This window comes from Triturus cristatus, chromosome 8 (genome assembly GCF_964204655.1).
Source record: "Triturus cristatus chromosome 8, aTriCri1.1, whole genome shotgun sequence".
Classification (NCBI taxonomy): domain Eukaryota; kingdom Metazoa; phylum Chordata; class Amphibia; order Caudata; family Salamandridae; genus Triturus; species Triturus cristatus.
In genome coordinates this window covers 457,370,773-457,387,143 of record NC_140591.1, presented here as the reverse complement: position 1 = coordinate 457,387,143, position 16,371 = coordinate 457,370,773, and the positions used below count along the sequence as shown (strand labels likewise).

Sequence of the window (16,371 nt, the reverse complement as noted above, 5' to 3'; positions counted from 1 at the left end):
TGCAGCATTTGAAACGTTGGAAATACATTGATCGTCCCACATGTGATTGTTAAAACGAACCTTAACTCGTCAAAGCAATGGATAAATTTGTGAATAAATATTCTAAAGAAAACGGATAAGTGAAGTTACCTTTTTGTTAAAGGATTTCAGCTGTGCGTCCGAGAGGGGAGCGCCGTGTCGCTCCACTTTTGTTTGATAATATTTTCTAGTGCCAAGACCTACTTGCCTCTGGAGGAATCCTATGTAATTAGGGTTTACATTGTTGACATTCGGTACAAATAAATCATGCTGTATAGCAGTGAACAGTCTATACTTTAGTATGAACGAAGTGATAAAATTATACAGTTAAATAACCATTGTGGTTTTTTTTGTGCCAACAGGATGCAACCTAACTGAAAGTTACCATCATTGCAAATTTAATGAAGATTTTGATGACAAATTATTAGCTAAACATAACCTGTTGGATATGAACATTTCAAAACAGCAGTGGAGAAACAGACATTGGCCGATGGACGTCAGTACTAAAAGAAATCAAATCACAGTAGGAAGTGGCCTAGCAAAGTAAATGTGGAAGATGCACAGTGTTACCTTATTTGAGTGACAATGGTAATTTACGAAACATGAGCATGTAATTGGTACAGACCAGTCAAATGTGTTTAAAAATGCAAGTAGTGAAAGAAAATGAAAGTAAATACATACAAGTATGCTGGCAACTACAACAGTAAGCGCCTATAAATAGTATGCCAGGAAATAAGAGTGTACTGTATCTTGAATGTAAATAGTAATAAAAAAATGTGCACAGACGATTACAAAAAGGGTTGCTAGTTTGATAAATGTCTGCTTCGAAAACACAGAAATGAAGGAATTGTAGTTTTATACCAAATGACTGATTTAATAATGTTCTGTAAAACTAGGAATTGTAGTCCTCACATAAAGAAATATTCTAATATATAATAAAATAAGTATTGTTTCGTTGTTCCTAATTGCCCTATATATTTAACGTTGTGAAGTTAACTAAGACAAAATAATAAGACTTAAGAAATCGCGTCCTTCGCAAAAATTTGTAATTCCGTATGATTCTATTTCGTTTATCTCTCAAAGGCATGCCAGTTTACATTTATATTCATACTGTTTTCAGGTGCAGCATGGGCCCTTGCAAATGCTGAAGATGTTAGATGTTGGAAAATGGCCAGTTTTTGCCCTGTGTTCACTGGAAGAATTAAGGTCAATTCGTCATGCCTGTGTATATGGCAGTGCTGGAAATGAGGTGCTCTATGTTACTAAAAATGATGAAGTAAGTCATATATTCGGATCTCTTTGCTGCATATTATTCATCACCAACATAAGACAAATCTATCTTTTGCATTTTGGAATTTCCTTAGTGTATATATTTATTTTAAAGTGTACTATTGTTTCTCCCTGTTCTATTGCATCACACATCTTTCTTTTGTGAATATAAATAAATAGTAATAAAATGGGTATTTGTGAGAAAATTCTCTATTTCATGGAATTTTGTCTAATAGCTTACTTTGTTTAATAAATTACGATGTTCTTTGAATCCACTAAGAATTCCTAAAGTATTATTGGGAAGTGGTAACTGTTGCAGCTTAAATGAGGCATCTATAAATGAGTTTATGCAATGGTTAAATGCACAAAATCAGTTCTTACACTTCACCAACACCATTACTAAGGATAGTCTTCCTTTTTGGGATCTGGTTATCTCTCCAATGGAGGGGAAACTGTCAACAAAAGTCTACCATAAAACCACGGATAAGAATGGACTCCTGCACTTTGGGAGTTTTCATCCTAGAGCCCTGCGGTAAAATCTACCGGTGGGTCAGTTCCTGCGGTTACGCAGGAACTGTTCAGAACCAGATGAATTTAAGGCAGTGGCAGCACGTTTAGCAGTAAAATTGGATGAAAGAGGTTATCCGCAGCAGATAGTCAGGCGAGCTCGGAAGCGAGCATGGAATTGCCCTAGAGAAGCATTACTAACAAAAGTAGAAAGACCAACAAAAAATAAAACTGTTTGTGTGACTACATTCAATACATCTTCTACGGCTATTAAACGTATCATCTTAAAACATTGGCGCATTTTGAACTCCAGTGGCCTTAAACTTGAGAAACCCCTCAATGTAGGAGGGGCCAAAATATTAAGGATCAACTAGTACATTCTCGCCCACAGAATAGCGCCCGGGGGGCTCCCCGGGTTGATGGACATTTAACACCAGTCACGGGACATACACGATGTGGGTCATGTGATGTCTGTTCTCTGACCAAAAACACAAAAGAGGTTGATGTGGGTTTGAAATATCTGTGGCAACAGCGAGTACATACTAACTGTAACTCGTCTAATGTGATCTACATGATCAAGTGTCCGTGTAATCTGATTTACATTGGTATGACTTGCAGAAAGGTTAAGGTGAGGATTATGGAGCATAGGAGCTATATCAGATGTTCCAGGACCAACACACGCCTCACATTGCATTTTGCTGAGAAAGGGCACACAGCACAGGACATATATTGGACGGTGTTGGATAAACCCGCCTTTAAACCATCAATGAGGGACCCTTCACAGTTTCTCTTCGTACGGGAGCTGAAGTGGGTATACCGTACTAAGAGTCATGAATCTGGACTCAATTATGATATACCGTGGTCTGCCCTAGGTAGAAAATGATTTGGTACCTGGAGGTCTTGTTCCATTTACTATAGGACTTGTGGGGTGAGGGAATATAGAGATAAGAACACTCTAATTTACCTCAGTTTGATCATGGGTGTCATGAATGTCTTCATGCCTTGCCAATTTACCCTCTGTATTTATGAGATTCTATGGAGGGTGTTAGTTGTAGTTTTTCTATGGGGTCTTGATATTTCATATACATTTATCAAGTTGAGAGATGGATGTACTTTCCCCCCCCCCCTCTCCTGAAAATGGCTTGCACGTTGGAGCAATAGTTTTGTTCTAGTGCATACACATAATGATTAGCAAAAACGGGTAACAAACACGGAATGTGGATGGGTTAGCCTTTGTCTACACGGAGTATACGCTTAGCCTTGTTGATTTTTAGAGGCTGGCGGTTTATTCCCTGACGCGATGCGTGCTTTGACATTTGCACGCACCGCGTGATAAGAAAGCGGGTGAGTTTATGTTCGTAGGAAGTATACGCTAGATTGTGGTGAACTAGGGTGGTTAGCGGTCTAGCCCCCGATGTGATACGTGCCTCGTCACTCGCACGACGTGAGGCGTGCTTCGTCATTCGCACGCATCACGTGACGAGATAGCGGAAGAGAACATGTGTGGGGTATGGAGGCCTGGTGAATCTACACGGCGAGACGTACTCCGTAGGCGGCGCACCACTCTTGACGAAGTAAGGAGGATTGGGCCAGAGACTGAGGGTGATAGAATACTTTGCTACATCTACTCGGTAACGTGTCCCGGCAGAGAAGGCTCATGATAAAAAGATAAAAGGAAAAGTTTTTCACCATCTTTTAGACGAACCATGCGCTTAGCTTAACTCACAACAAGAGTCCTCATAGCCTCACAGTGACGGGGGGTGTAGATGGGGGGATTGTTGTGTGCCTCTGAATACGGGCAAGATACAATATGTATAGCACATACCTGATAAAAAATTCTTGCCATAACACTAGGGGAGAACATCATTCCTGGAGGGTGTGTATCACTCTTAATGAATAACAAACTAAGAATTGAATATTTTGTGATTTCCCCCCGCAGTGTGTGACTACAGAGGGTCGCTCTCTACTCCAGTGCCTTTTCTAGCAACTTGCTTAATAAACTCTGGTAAGAAGGCTGGACGTCGCATGACCTTAGATGAGTTCTTTTGAACTTAATAATCTTTGATTAAGATATGGGAAGTAATACCTTTATATCTTTTGACAGCATGTTGGAGTGTTGGAATGTGTTTCCTTCTCTTTTTATTCAGCACGTAGCTTCCTGTGTGAAGTATATATGTTTAGTTCAATGGATATTAATCACAAATTATGTGATTTGGATATACCATTAGGAGGGCCATTGATTGCCCACTAATTTATGATGGTGGATTGCGCACTACATATGTAAGATTTGGCCACACCAATTGGGTGGTGTGCAATTGTTTGGGTTTGTTTGAGAGCACACATTGTATAATATTGTCTTTGTATCTGATGTGAAAAACAATTGGTGTTATTGTTTTGTTTTTTACCTTTCAGTTCTTATTTGAAAGAGTAAAGTTACGAAAAAGACTCCAGATTTACAGGTGGAGTATAACCCACTATAGTGGGTAACAAGAGGGGTTTGGGAAAAAGGGCATAGGGATCCAACTTGTCCTGAGGAATGCCGGAGATTAAGCTTTGAACCGGCAGAAACATGTTGACCGCTATGCAGAATGGAGGGGTGGTGAGCACTTAATTAACTCATCCCACCACTATCCATTAGGTATATACTCTTTTATATGTACCTTATTAATCTGACTAGGGAATCCAGGAATAAAATTATTATAGGGATATCCCTTAGCCAGTTTTAGCAACACATTATTTCTGCACTTAACCCCTTCGCCGCCGGGGTGAGCGCGGCGCCGCCATGCTCGTGACGGAACCACTCCGTCATGAGTCACGGGCGAGCTGTGCTCATGACGGAGTGGTTCCGTCACAACTCCACCCACTCGTAAATTCGCCCGCACAGGCGGGGAATCAGCGACGCGTGGGTGGAGCGGCCGCAGCGGCCGCACCATGAAGGAACCACTCCGTCATGAGCACACGCCGCCCGTGGCTCATGACGGAGTGGTTCCGTCATGAGCATGCAAGGGGTTAAGGATCCTGTCTTTTCCGTTTGTTTGTATCACTGTTGTATTGTTTACCCCTCCCTATTGCTCCGCCTCGAGCGTTGGGTTTTTGCAGAGGTGTCAGTAGCAGCCCTATGATGAAGCATGCCACAACTTGTTGTGGGTGAGGGCAGTTTTTACAGTGTGTGTGCGCTCTCTTGAACCCTTTGCAATTGCTGACATATATAGGCCGCTTTTCACTCTACCTCTTTTTGTGTGTTTACGTAATTCTTGAGGAGGATGAGGTAGGGTTTGTACCTTCTCCCCCTTTTCTTTGTTGTGAGTACAACAACTGTTGCAGCTTCCCATGAGAAATCCCACATAAACATGTATGTATTTGGTAATGTGACAAGTACAAATTTCTGCATGCGTAAATGTTAACTTCTCTGCCTTTGCACAGAATAACATTTGTTTTTCACCTCTGGCCACTGAGAAAGGAATTTCATATTGGCAAATCCCTCAACCACTACCTCCAATTCCTCACTCCTGCCTGAACCAATTTTGGGGGTTTTCCCTCCCCTTTTCCACTGTGAAAATGAATAGTCTCCTGCCTTAGAACAGTTGCATATTTGCTTCTTTCAAACTCCGAGATAATATCTGCCTGAGGTGTTTGAGTACACTGAAATTTGACATGGGATCACATCTTACAGTTAACCCCATCCTGGAACACCTACTTCCTGCCCTTGTTAGTACATTTAGTCTCAATGCAAATTGTGCCACAGTGATTTAATTTTAAGTGTGACGAAGTCCAATTAGTAGCACAAATCCACATTTTTATCAATCCTAAAGTGACTTTATACTTGTATGTCAAGGTGTTGGTGCACCTAGGTAAATCCTGGGTGTAGAGTACCTTTTTGAATAGGCCCAGTGTTTTGGCTTAGGTGTTTTTACCTGTCAGAAGAGCCCCTCAGGTTTCGGTAAACCTGTATCCATAGGAGAACTGTATTGCTAAAAGAACTAAGGCTGATTATAGGGCATATTCTCCCTCCTGCACATTTGTTCTGGTGTTGCTATTTTTCCATAGTTGAGAGATTGTAACGTGACATATTCCCCCAGTGTCCTTTTTTAGGTCTTGCTGAGTCAGCGCGCATGCGCTGCTCGGAGAGATATTTAGTGGGTGAGTTTTAAAAGTGCTGCTGGCTGGCCTAGCGCTTGCATTCACGCGCGCAGCCGGAGCTTTCAGTGCCCGAGGCGCCATCTGGAGCTTTGCCTTTTTCCGCCCTCGCGCACGCACTTTCCCTTTCCCACTCACGTGTTCGCGATCGCGATCACTTTCCTTTTGCTTGTATTACTGAATTGTAAATTTCAGATGGTCTCTATCACCACATCCTGCACCACTTCACTTGTTCATTGCAACATCGAGCACAGTTTACGAGATTAACAACTCAGCAGTTCATTAATTTGTTTCGAGTTGGACTTAGAAATATTAAAGAAGTCACTCAACCTACATGTATCAAACGATAGTTCTTTTAGTTGTATTTTTGATACGAGAGAGCCCTTGGGATTTCTGCAGGCACCATACATCATGTTACGTTTGCCAATTACAAACTAAATTAGCACAGTACATAGCGCCAGCAAATTGAATAACAAAAGATGGTCTTAAGGCAATGTACTGCAAATCTAGTTTAGATTTGCTAACTGCATTCAAATATTTACCCAGAATAGGGCACGTCAGACATTTATACCTAGAATGTACGTACCCAACCACTCAACCATGAGGTAGTGTACAAATTTAAAGATATGACAGAATGTTTGCAAAGGAAATGAAATGCAACTTGTGCTAATTGTAATCAGTGAAGAAATACTTTATTTGTTGCTTAAGGGGTGGTTAACAGAGGTGTAGCCCAACATGAAATACTACAGAAGCTCTATAGGTCACGTTTATGTCACACATTTGTAACATTTATTAACGGCTAACAGTGAACAATAATAACCTGTTTTTAATATAGGGCTTGATACACCAGTTTTTGAATTTTTAGGCGTTGTAAAGAGCAGAGGTTACTCAATATAATTTAATGGAATGGTACACAAGCCTACCCACCTCAGAATGATGAATGGCTGAGTTTGCCTTGAGGGCATTCACTTTCCTTTTGCTTGTATTACTGGATTGTAAGCTTCAGATGGTCTCTTTCACCACATCCTGCACCACTTCACTTGTTTTAACTTTCAGCGTGTGGCGCGTGTGCTTTTTCCTTCTTGCTTGCGTTCTCTCTTTCCTGCCTTCTTCAATTTCCTTTAATTGCTGCAGTATCATCTTTGTTTTTGATTTGGCCTTCTCCCTGCTTACTTTAGTTTTTCAAAATGTACAGATCCAGATTCCAATTCCCCAAGCTGCCCATAGCAGGGACGTACACAGTTTATGGACTTCTGGCTCCTACTCCAGCATTATATAGAGGAAGAAAGAGGGGTGTGCATGCTATAGTATTAGAGGCCCGCACGCTTACATTCAGACACACAGCAGCCATTCTACAGGGCTGTGGACAGCTCTAACCCCACAACACAAATGGCGGTGCCACTCAAAATGCATCACGATTGCATCAGAGCTACAGGCACGCGCTCTTCTAGCATTTAAAGCAAACGCGCATCGCGGAAATCAACGAGACGGCGCTTCCTATTGCCATTCCGAGTAATAAGTAGACCAAATGCAAGTAATTATGCCCAATTAGTATTAGTAATTATCCGGTTGTGATGAAAAAAAGAATCTTTCCTATACCATCAGTGGAGGATCTCTAACGCGGGAAGAGAAGTGGCGGCAGCTTGACTGCCAACGGAGCTCGACTGGGTGTAAACGCTGCCTCTCTGTCAGATCACTTTAGCTGTAGAAATGTAACACATACTCGCACAGCTAAAAACACAGAGTTTTCGCTGTGACAGAGGATCTTATTCTTGGGAAAGGATGCTCAGTCTTTTAATTTTGCATTAGCCAAGACCTTTTGATTTTACAAAGCAGTATACCATACTGTGTTCCTAGACTCCGTTTCAAGAATGGTTTTTTGATAAACTTTACCCAAGGTAAAAACAACTTTACAGTATTTAATTTGCAGCACACTTGTAAGTTTTGTGTAAACATAGGTGTGGTGTAATTTGGGTTTTAGTATCATATATTTGATTTTGTACACCCTATTTTCTTCCTTCTTTCTGTCTTCTTTCTTTCCTTTTTGTCGTCTTTTTTCCATTTTCCTTTTTCCATTCTTTTCTCTTGCCTTTTCTATTTTCTTCCCTTTTTCTCTTTGTTGCCATCTTCTATTTTTCTTTGATTCTTTCTGTTTACCTTCTTTCTTTCTGTTTCTTTTTTGCCTTTTACATTTTTTCCTCTTTCCTCAATCCTTAATTACGTCTTTCGGTCTTTCTTCATTCTTTTTCATTTTCTGTTGCTTAGCCTAGCCTACTTTTGCATCTTGCTGCTCTGTTTGCTTCTCATCCCCCTTCATTTCTCTTCCATTTACTTCACCTCCCTCTTAATTTCATCTCTCTTTATCTTACCCTTTCTATCATTTTTGCCATCTATACCTTACCTTTCTCTACCTCTCGCATGCCTCTTTCTACCTCACCATTCTCTCTTTCATTTCTCTCTCTGCCTCACAACTCACTGCCTCATCTCTCTCTTCCCCATCTCTCATACACTATCTAGCCTCTCAATTTACCTCACCTATTGGCCTTCTATGTCTCTTTTTATTGATGTCCTCTTCCCCTCACCTTTCCCATTATTTTCTTTCTTTCTCTCTACAATGCTCTCTTTACCTCTTCTACTCTATCACTCCTTTTGCTTTCATCTCTCTTTCTATCTCCTTCACTGTTTCCGTTCACTTTCTTTGCTTCCAATGTCTCGCTCGTTTAATACATCTGTCTTACCTCTGTCTCTCTCTCTTCCTATTTCACCATTCTCTACTTCTCCCTCGCCCTTCCTCTGTATTAGCCTCATCTCTTCCTCATCTGCACCTCTTTCTCTCTACTTCTCATATCTTTCTATTTTTCATCCCACCAGCTCTACCTGCCTCTCTGCCTCGCTACTTTGTTTACCTGACCTGTCATTCTGTGCCTCACCTTTCTATTTGTGCTATCTCATTATAACTCACTTCTCTTCCTATCTTTTTTCTCTCTAGCCCTTGCCCCTCGAGTTGGCACCTTTCTTACCATCCTACATTTAAAACTGCATGCCAAGCATCTAAAAACAAGCATTGGCATAGCCAATAGGTCTCACCTTTGGGACCTTATAGGTTTTTAGCCATGCAATAGTTGATGTTATTGCACCAAGGATATTGTGCTGCATAACGTAAATATTTATAAGGTCCCAAAAGCGAGACCTATTGGCTATGCCAATGCTTGTTTACAGGTGGAATGGGAAAACATTTTTGATAAAAACTCATGCATGTCTTTCAACTGACCCATGTCCTGAGTGTGACTTTCAGCCTGTTTTAATCCCGTAGTGCCTAGCATGCTGGGACTTAAACACTGGCTTGAAATTCACCTTCATGATTTCGTACGAGTTGACAGTTGTTCTAAAAGTAGAGAATTTATCTTAAAAGCAAAAATTGTTTGGATTTGTCTGAGGCTATTAACATGAGCATGAATTGAATCGGTGGCAGGGACATTGTAAAATCATGCTCAGCTATGGGCTTATATAAGTTGGAATTTCCAGACAAAGTAAATTAGTTTCATTCAATGTGTGTACATTTACCTCATTTGGATATCCTGAACATTTGGCATCAATGTGACAGTATTGGCGCTATGCTAGATAACCCTCTCCTAACAAGACAATCAGGACCTATGCTTTTTCTCTAGGTCATCTGACGCATTCCGTCAGTTGTTAGGTTTTTAGAATAGGTGAGCACAAAGTACAGGGTGCTGATGTGACCATTTCGGATAGCAATTCAAAGCATTAATTCAGTTGCCTCAAAAGTGACTGTTAGATATTGATAAAGTGGGTCAAAATCAACAATTTTGCATTTATTTTCAGTACAAGCAGTCATTGAAGTAAGCACCGCTAATTTTAGAAGCTCTACACTTTGCTTACGTGCCTAGTCAATTTTCACTAGTCTTTAGTGCACATACCCTTGGCTGTGGTGCACACAGGATCTTCATTGCCGCACACAGAGGAGCAAAATTATGCAGAGCATTTGTGGGAACTATAACTGTGTGCTTGACTCTTGCCCGGAGCACACCAGTGGCGAGGGCAGCTAGTGGTCTGGCAATGCGGTTGGGCAGAGATTTACTTTTGCCACATGCAGGTAGCCGCTGCCCCTTTGCTGTGGAAAAGGTTAGAGTCTCCCTTTACCTGGACTTCCCCATTCAGGTTCAGTTCCGGAGGGCATCCTTTGCTTTATGCCCTACTGTTACTGGCCCCCCTGAGAGTACAGGCAGATGATGAGATCCACTCATTTTCAGACCCTGAGGCGACATGGGATTGCCTGGGACTCTTCAACAAGGCAACTGTGCGAACGCCCCCCTCGGTACTGCCTGGATCGCAACGACTGAGGCGGCAGAGATCCCATAGGTGGCGGGCCCACAACCCACTAAGCTGTGGGCAGCTGCACACCAGACGAGGTCAGTGCAGGTGACAGCCTCATTGGGATCCAGAGATGGATCATCACTCCCTGTGTCACAATTGTGCAGGGGGTCTCAATCAAGCTTGACGACTTCTGTGATACCGGTACTGGAGAACAACTTGCAAAAGAATACCCCGGATACAACGGACAACCTCATATGACCCTCACTGGCAAAGCTTGGCTTCTGTTATTTTGTGGACTGGATTATACCTGTGGTATTATATTCATGGGGCTGCTGTTTTCTCCTTGTACAATTTTGTGGTGGGGTTGGGGAGGAGTTGATTGGGACAGCAGGACAGGTTTTTCACGAGATTCCTTTTTGGATAGTTCTCAGGCAGACATTATTGCACTGGCCAGTCTCTCTCCCCTTCAGACCATTCTTTAACAGAACTTGTTGGCCTTTATAATAGGGCTTTAGTTTCTGGCTTTTGCATATATATATGTTTGGGCAGGATGTGCTCATATCATAGTCAGAGGAAGGACTTGTGGGTATCTAGTTAGTTAGCTATGTTTGTTTGTTATGTTTATTTTTTCATGGGTGTGAACGTGGTGAATGAGGCTGTAAGGAGTGGCTGGGTGATGGTGCTGCAATTGTGTGACTGGCGGAGAAGGCCATGGTGCTCAGTCACACGCGCTTTAATACAGCAATGGCCAGTAGTGTACAAGTGATTACTTCAAATGTGAGGGGTACTGTGAAAGTGGTATACTGTTCTTGCTTACATAAAATGTAGAGGAGTGCAGATAGCATTCCTGCTAGAGACCCGTTGAGCGAGGGTAAGACTCTCCAGAAGACATGTAGGGGACAGCTTTATTACACTGCCTACTCTACAATTGCACAAGGTACTCTGATTTGGATAAGACCTGGAGTACCAGTCTAATTGTATATGGTCGCGGTGGAGGACCTTTTGGGTCGATATGTTTTAGTAATGGGCCGAATGGATAGGAAGGATATTGCGTTGCTAAACATATAAGCCCCAAACACCTACCAACACGCCTTCTTGGCTAGCTTGGCTCCCTTATTCACTGCCGCACTGCACTACCAAAAGATTATTGGTGAGGATTTCAGTTGTGTGGCAGATCCCTAACCAGACAGGCCTTATCGCCTGCTGTCAGCATCCCGGCGCATAAACTAGCAGGGCCTTTAGAGAGTGGATCAGGCACTGGGGGCTGGTAGACAGTTCACACAAGTGCAATCGCAAGGCACAGGCCTATTCCTTTCACTCTGGTTTGCATGGACTAGAAGTGTACCTGGTTGGCTGAACGAGTGATGGATGCAGAGTACTTAGCGAGGACATAGTCCGATCCTAACCCCCTACTCTGCACTTATCAATGGTCACCTTGAAGGGCTAGTGTCCCGACATTGCACTTGGTGTTCCGAACATCATTGGGGTAGGTGATACACAACTACTGACTGGAAAATGCAAGCATGGCGTCGGCGCTCGTGGTGCAATTGGAGGCACTCAAGGTAGTGTTGCGGGAGCATTGCATTTCCAATAGCTCGGGCATAGCCACCCAGCTACACACTGATATCAGACAGCAGGAGAGGATAATTACGATCTTCCCCTGTATCTGGCAGCAATGATTGAAGGTAGGGCATGGTTCCTGAAGGAAAGGGAGAAACTGTTTGCATTGGTAGAACGCCTAAAGCAGGATAATTACTGGGCGTACATCACACAGGCCCACACAGAAAGAGATAAATCGGGATGTATGCTGCCATGGCTCCCAACGGGAGGAGAACAGAGGCACACTATACTCCAGATCCAAGACTCATCGGGCTGGAACATGTTCGCACAGGTAGAGATTTCAATAGGGTGTTCGCTCAGTACTATTGCGAACTGTACTCTGCAGGAGCGGTGGTCACAGAGGCTGAACTGTCGCAGTTTATGGTGAATGCATCATCCAGGGTCCTGAAACCCACGATTGTGGAGCAAATAGGCATAGCTATTACTATCCAGGACGTAAGTGGTGTGATCAAGGAGTTGGCTCGGCACAAGGTTTCTGGTTCAGATAGGCTCCCCATCGAGTTTTATACCACTTATGGGCAGCTCCTGTCCCTAAGTTTATGGACCTATATAATGGGGCTTTGGAGCGGGTTCTGCCTCCTCCCCCTCCTGGAAGATGGCTGGAAAGGTCCAGACGGGATAAATTGATATCAGAAAACTATCCGGTTGGATGGGGCACTAGGCAGGGTTGTCTGCTCTCCCTGCTATTGGTTGTGCTGGTCATGGAGCCTTTTTTGTTGACCGTATTGCAGGGGGGACATTATAGGGAACTGGAGATTGTGGCGGATACTCTGCATATATACTCATGCAATATGCTTCTTTACTTGAATGGGGAGGAATCCGATCTGGAGGGGCCACCAGCTGCTCGATCCACGTTCTGCGAGATTTTGAGCCTTTTGATCAATTGGAATAAATCTAGTGCCTACTTGCTACACATCGACATTGAGGAGCCACGGGAGGCTCGGATCGCACCTATTCAATATCTGGGTGTATTCATTTATGGAAGAGCGGAAATGCACTTTGACGAGAATTATGGCAAGGCTCTAGCCGTGCTACGACGCTCTGTTGCTTTTTGGATTACACTTCCCCTCTCGGTGAGCGTCAAAACTCCCGGGGAGGTTCTTTCAGGAGCTGGATGGTGTCCTCTTGTCTTTGTACTGGGGCTCCTCCAAACGACGAGTAGCACTACAAAGGCTACAGCTTCCAGTACACCAAGGGGTAATGGCGGAACTGGATCTTGAACTATATTATGTGGCTGCGCAACTGCAGTGGGTGGCCAGGCGGCGCTCCCATTTATAGGACGCCCTGGGCTACGGAGAGCGTGACCTGCCATTTTTGGATCTTTTGACCCTGATTCAACTGAAACCACTCCCTGCGTCAATGGTGCGTAGTGAGAATAGACTAATTAGAATGGCGAGGCACGTCTGGGCTAGGGCACTGCAAAGGACACACATGAAAACCCACTCATACTTCTGAACTCCCCCTGCTAACCATGAAATACTAGCCTTCATTGTGGAACTGGGTGGGCCTGCACATGTGGACTAGGATGGGATTCACTGTAATGAGTGACCTGTATACAGGGAGTGAACTCGCCCCCTTCCTGAAACTGTGGTACTCTTATGACCTTCTGGATGGGCACTTTCTCCTGTATGGGCCCCTGCTGTGCCGTAGAGTATGCCCGGCAAGGGGCATTGACGTGTGCAGATGGTGGAAGGAGGTGACTAGGTGGGCTGACTGCGAGAGAGAGGCAAACCGGAAGAAGGAGGATAGAGGGGCACGTTGAATACCAATCCTACCAGTGTGGGATGCGATATTGTTGGCCTGCCCTAAATGGGATCCCCAGATGAAGATTGTAGTGGAGGAGGGAACGACCGTGAATTCCCCGATGGCCAGAACTTCACCCCCAGGTCAGCATATTGATGCAGTGACCCAATGAGCAGAGGAATTCCCTGACCGTGGGACGTTGATTAGCTTATTGTAGCTGTGAATGTTAATCTGGATGTATGGGGGTGTGCTAGACTGAACATCTGTGATTTTAAACATATGTCCCTGCTTAATATCCTTGGTAATTAGCCCAGTATCTTGCACACTGTTCCACAGGATTCAAGCTATCCTGGCTGAGGAAGGGTGACATACGCCGAAACAGGTCCCAGGATGCTTGGTGGAGCTCGGGGTCCACAGAACCTCCAGAACATGAATGCCTCCATTGCTTATTCCTAATTACGGGAAAGACGAGGGCAGTCACCCTCCTTTTATATGGCTATCTTACAGGGAGCTTGGGTAGACTTGACTCCGCTACACCAGCGCTGGATGACAGACCTCAGTCCATCTTTTGACAATGCGGCCTGGAAGAAGACGCCCTCCACCCCTAGAGTGGCACACAATGCTAGTTTTAAACTGATTCAGTTTTACTTTCTGCACAGAGCATACCTTACCCCCTGACATATCCAGCCTATGTTTTCCCCCAACATCATTGGCATGCCCCTGTTGTGCTGTAGAGTATGCCCACTTTTACCACATGGTGGGGGACTGCTCTATGCTTAGCCACTATTGGGATAAGAGTCTTGTGGGTTCTCCAGGGAGCTACAGATAGACATTTTGAGTGCATGCTGCAGCTATGCCTGGAGGGTCTTCGCAGGCGCAGCACTGCTCATAAGGTCACTGATAGGTTAGTGAATTTGGCAATAATTTTCGCTCGTAGAGAACTGATGAGTTAGAAATCGGCAAGGGGCACGGACGTGTGCAGATTGTGGAAGGAGGTGACTAGGTGGGCAGACTGCGAGAGAGAGGCAAACCGGAAGAAGGAGGATAGAGGGGCACGTTGAATACCAATCCTACCAGCGTGGGATGCGATATTGTTGGTCTGCCCTAAATGAGATCCCCAGAGGAAGATTGTAGTGGAGGAGGGAAGGACCGTGAATTCCCTGATGGCCAGAACTTCACCCCCAGGTCAGCATATTGATGCAGTTACCCAATGAGCAGAGGAATTCCCTGACCGTGGGACGTTGATTAGCTTATTGTAGCTGTGAATGTTAATCTGGATGTATGGGGGTGTGCTAGACTGAACATCTGTGATTTTAAACATATGTCCCCGCTTAATATCCTTGGTAATTAACCCAGTATCTTGCTCACTGTTCCACTGGATTCAAGCTAGCCTGGCTGAGGAAGGGTGACATACCCCGAAACAGTTCCCAGGATGCTTGTTTCTGGTCCCGGGAGGACCTGGCTTGGCAGTTCAGTCTGGACTGGTCCCATGAGGCACAGGGTCAAGACTGATTTGCATATGGCTGGGCCCAAACTGGGGTGGCTTAGTGGGCAAAAGAACAATGGATTTAACCCAGATCAGTTGACTGGGGGAGAATGTTTGAATCATTCAGCATTTCGTCCATCATTTGTTGCAGTTAAACTTTTCGCCTTAAGTGGGATAGGTATGCCCAGACATGGGTCCCTTGCTTACTGTGCCACTGGATTCAAGCGAGCCTGGCTGATGAAGGGTGTCATACCCCGAACCGGTCCCAGGATACTTGTTTCAGGTCCAGGGAAGTACTGGCTTGGCAGTTCGGTCTGGACTGTTACCATGAGGCACAGGGTCAAGACTGATTTGCATATGACTGGGTCCAAGCTGGGGTGGCGTAGTGGGCAAAAGAACAATGGATTTAACCCAGATCTCTTGACTGGGGGAGAATGTTTGAATCATTCAGCATTCCGTCCATCATTTGTTGCAGTTACGCTATGTCACCAGATAGCATATGTTGTTTCGGTTGTTATTCTTACGAACCTCGTCACCTTGTCCTCGCACCCTGGTTTGCAAAGTGCATTTTGTTTGTTATTGTTGTCATTTTGTTTGGAAACAAAAACAAGCATTTGCAATGCAATAGGTCTCGCCTTTGTGACCTTATAAGGATTTAGTAATGCCGCATATTGTGTGGCCCCGGAGCTTTCAGGGTGCTGAGTCGCTTATGAGCCAGAGGTGTCCTGTGATTTTGGGAAAATCACTTTAAATATAAGCAGCGATCTTGGAGGGGTGGTGGGTGTGGGGTAGGGAGAGGCGGCACAGGTTGAGAAGAAAACAAGATGCCATGGTGAAAATGAAAGTGATGAGGGGGTGGGAAGAGACGGCACGCAATGCGACTCGAACAGCATTGGAGTTTATAAATGACTCCATCTGGCAACATTTAAAAAACAGCAATCAAACGGCACTAAACATGCCATGAAAGACGTACAGTCAGAGCTGCCGACACAGGAGGTAGAGTCTCAGCATCACCTCAACATCCTGTGATTTTGGAAAAATAACTTAAAATACAAGCAGTGATCTCGGAGGGGTGTTTGGTACGGTGTGAAGGGAGAGAAGGCACCAGGCAACCAGGCTGCCACGAGCACGAAACAAGCTGCAATGGAGAAAATGAAAGTGGGCACGTTGTTAAAAGGTGCATGGCCTCCAAAGTAAACCAATAATTAAACTAGTGATGCAAATGCCGACCTGGCCATAGAATACAAACTGTCAGC

General features: G+C 44.2%; 1 protein-coding gene across 2 annotated transcripts in view; it reads left to right on the top strand.

Annotated features, from left to right (window-relative positions):
* RCBTB2 (RCC1 and BTB domain containing protein 2) overlaps positions 1-16,371 on the top strand; it is a 331,364-nt gene that overhangs the window by 63,834 nt on the left and 251,159 nt on the right. For both annotated transcript variants that reach the window (XM_085621887.1, XM_085621886.1), the window contains 2 exons: positions 381-606; positions 1,139-1,294. In XM_085621887.1, coding sequence (XP_085478013.1) covers positions 604-606; positions 1,139-1,294 — 159 coding nt within the window. In that variant the 5' untranslated portion in view covers positions 381-603. The remainder of the gene's footprint in view (positions 1-380; positions 607-1,138; positions 1,295-16,371) is intronic.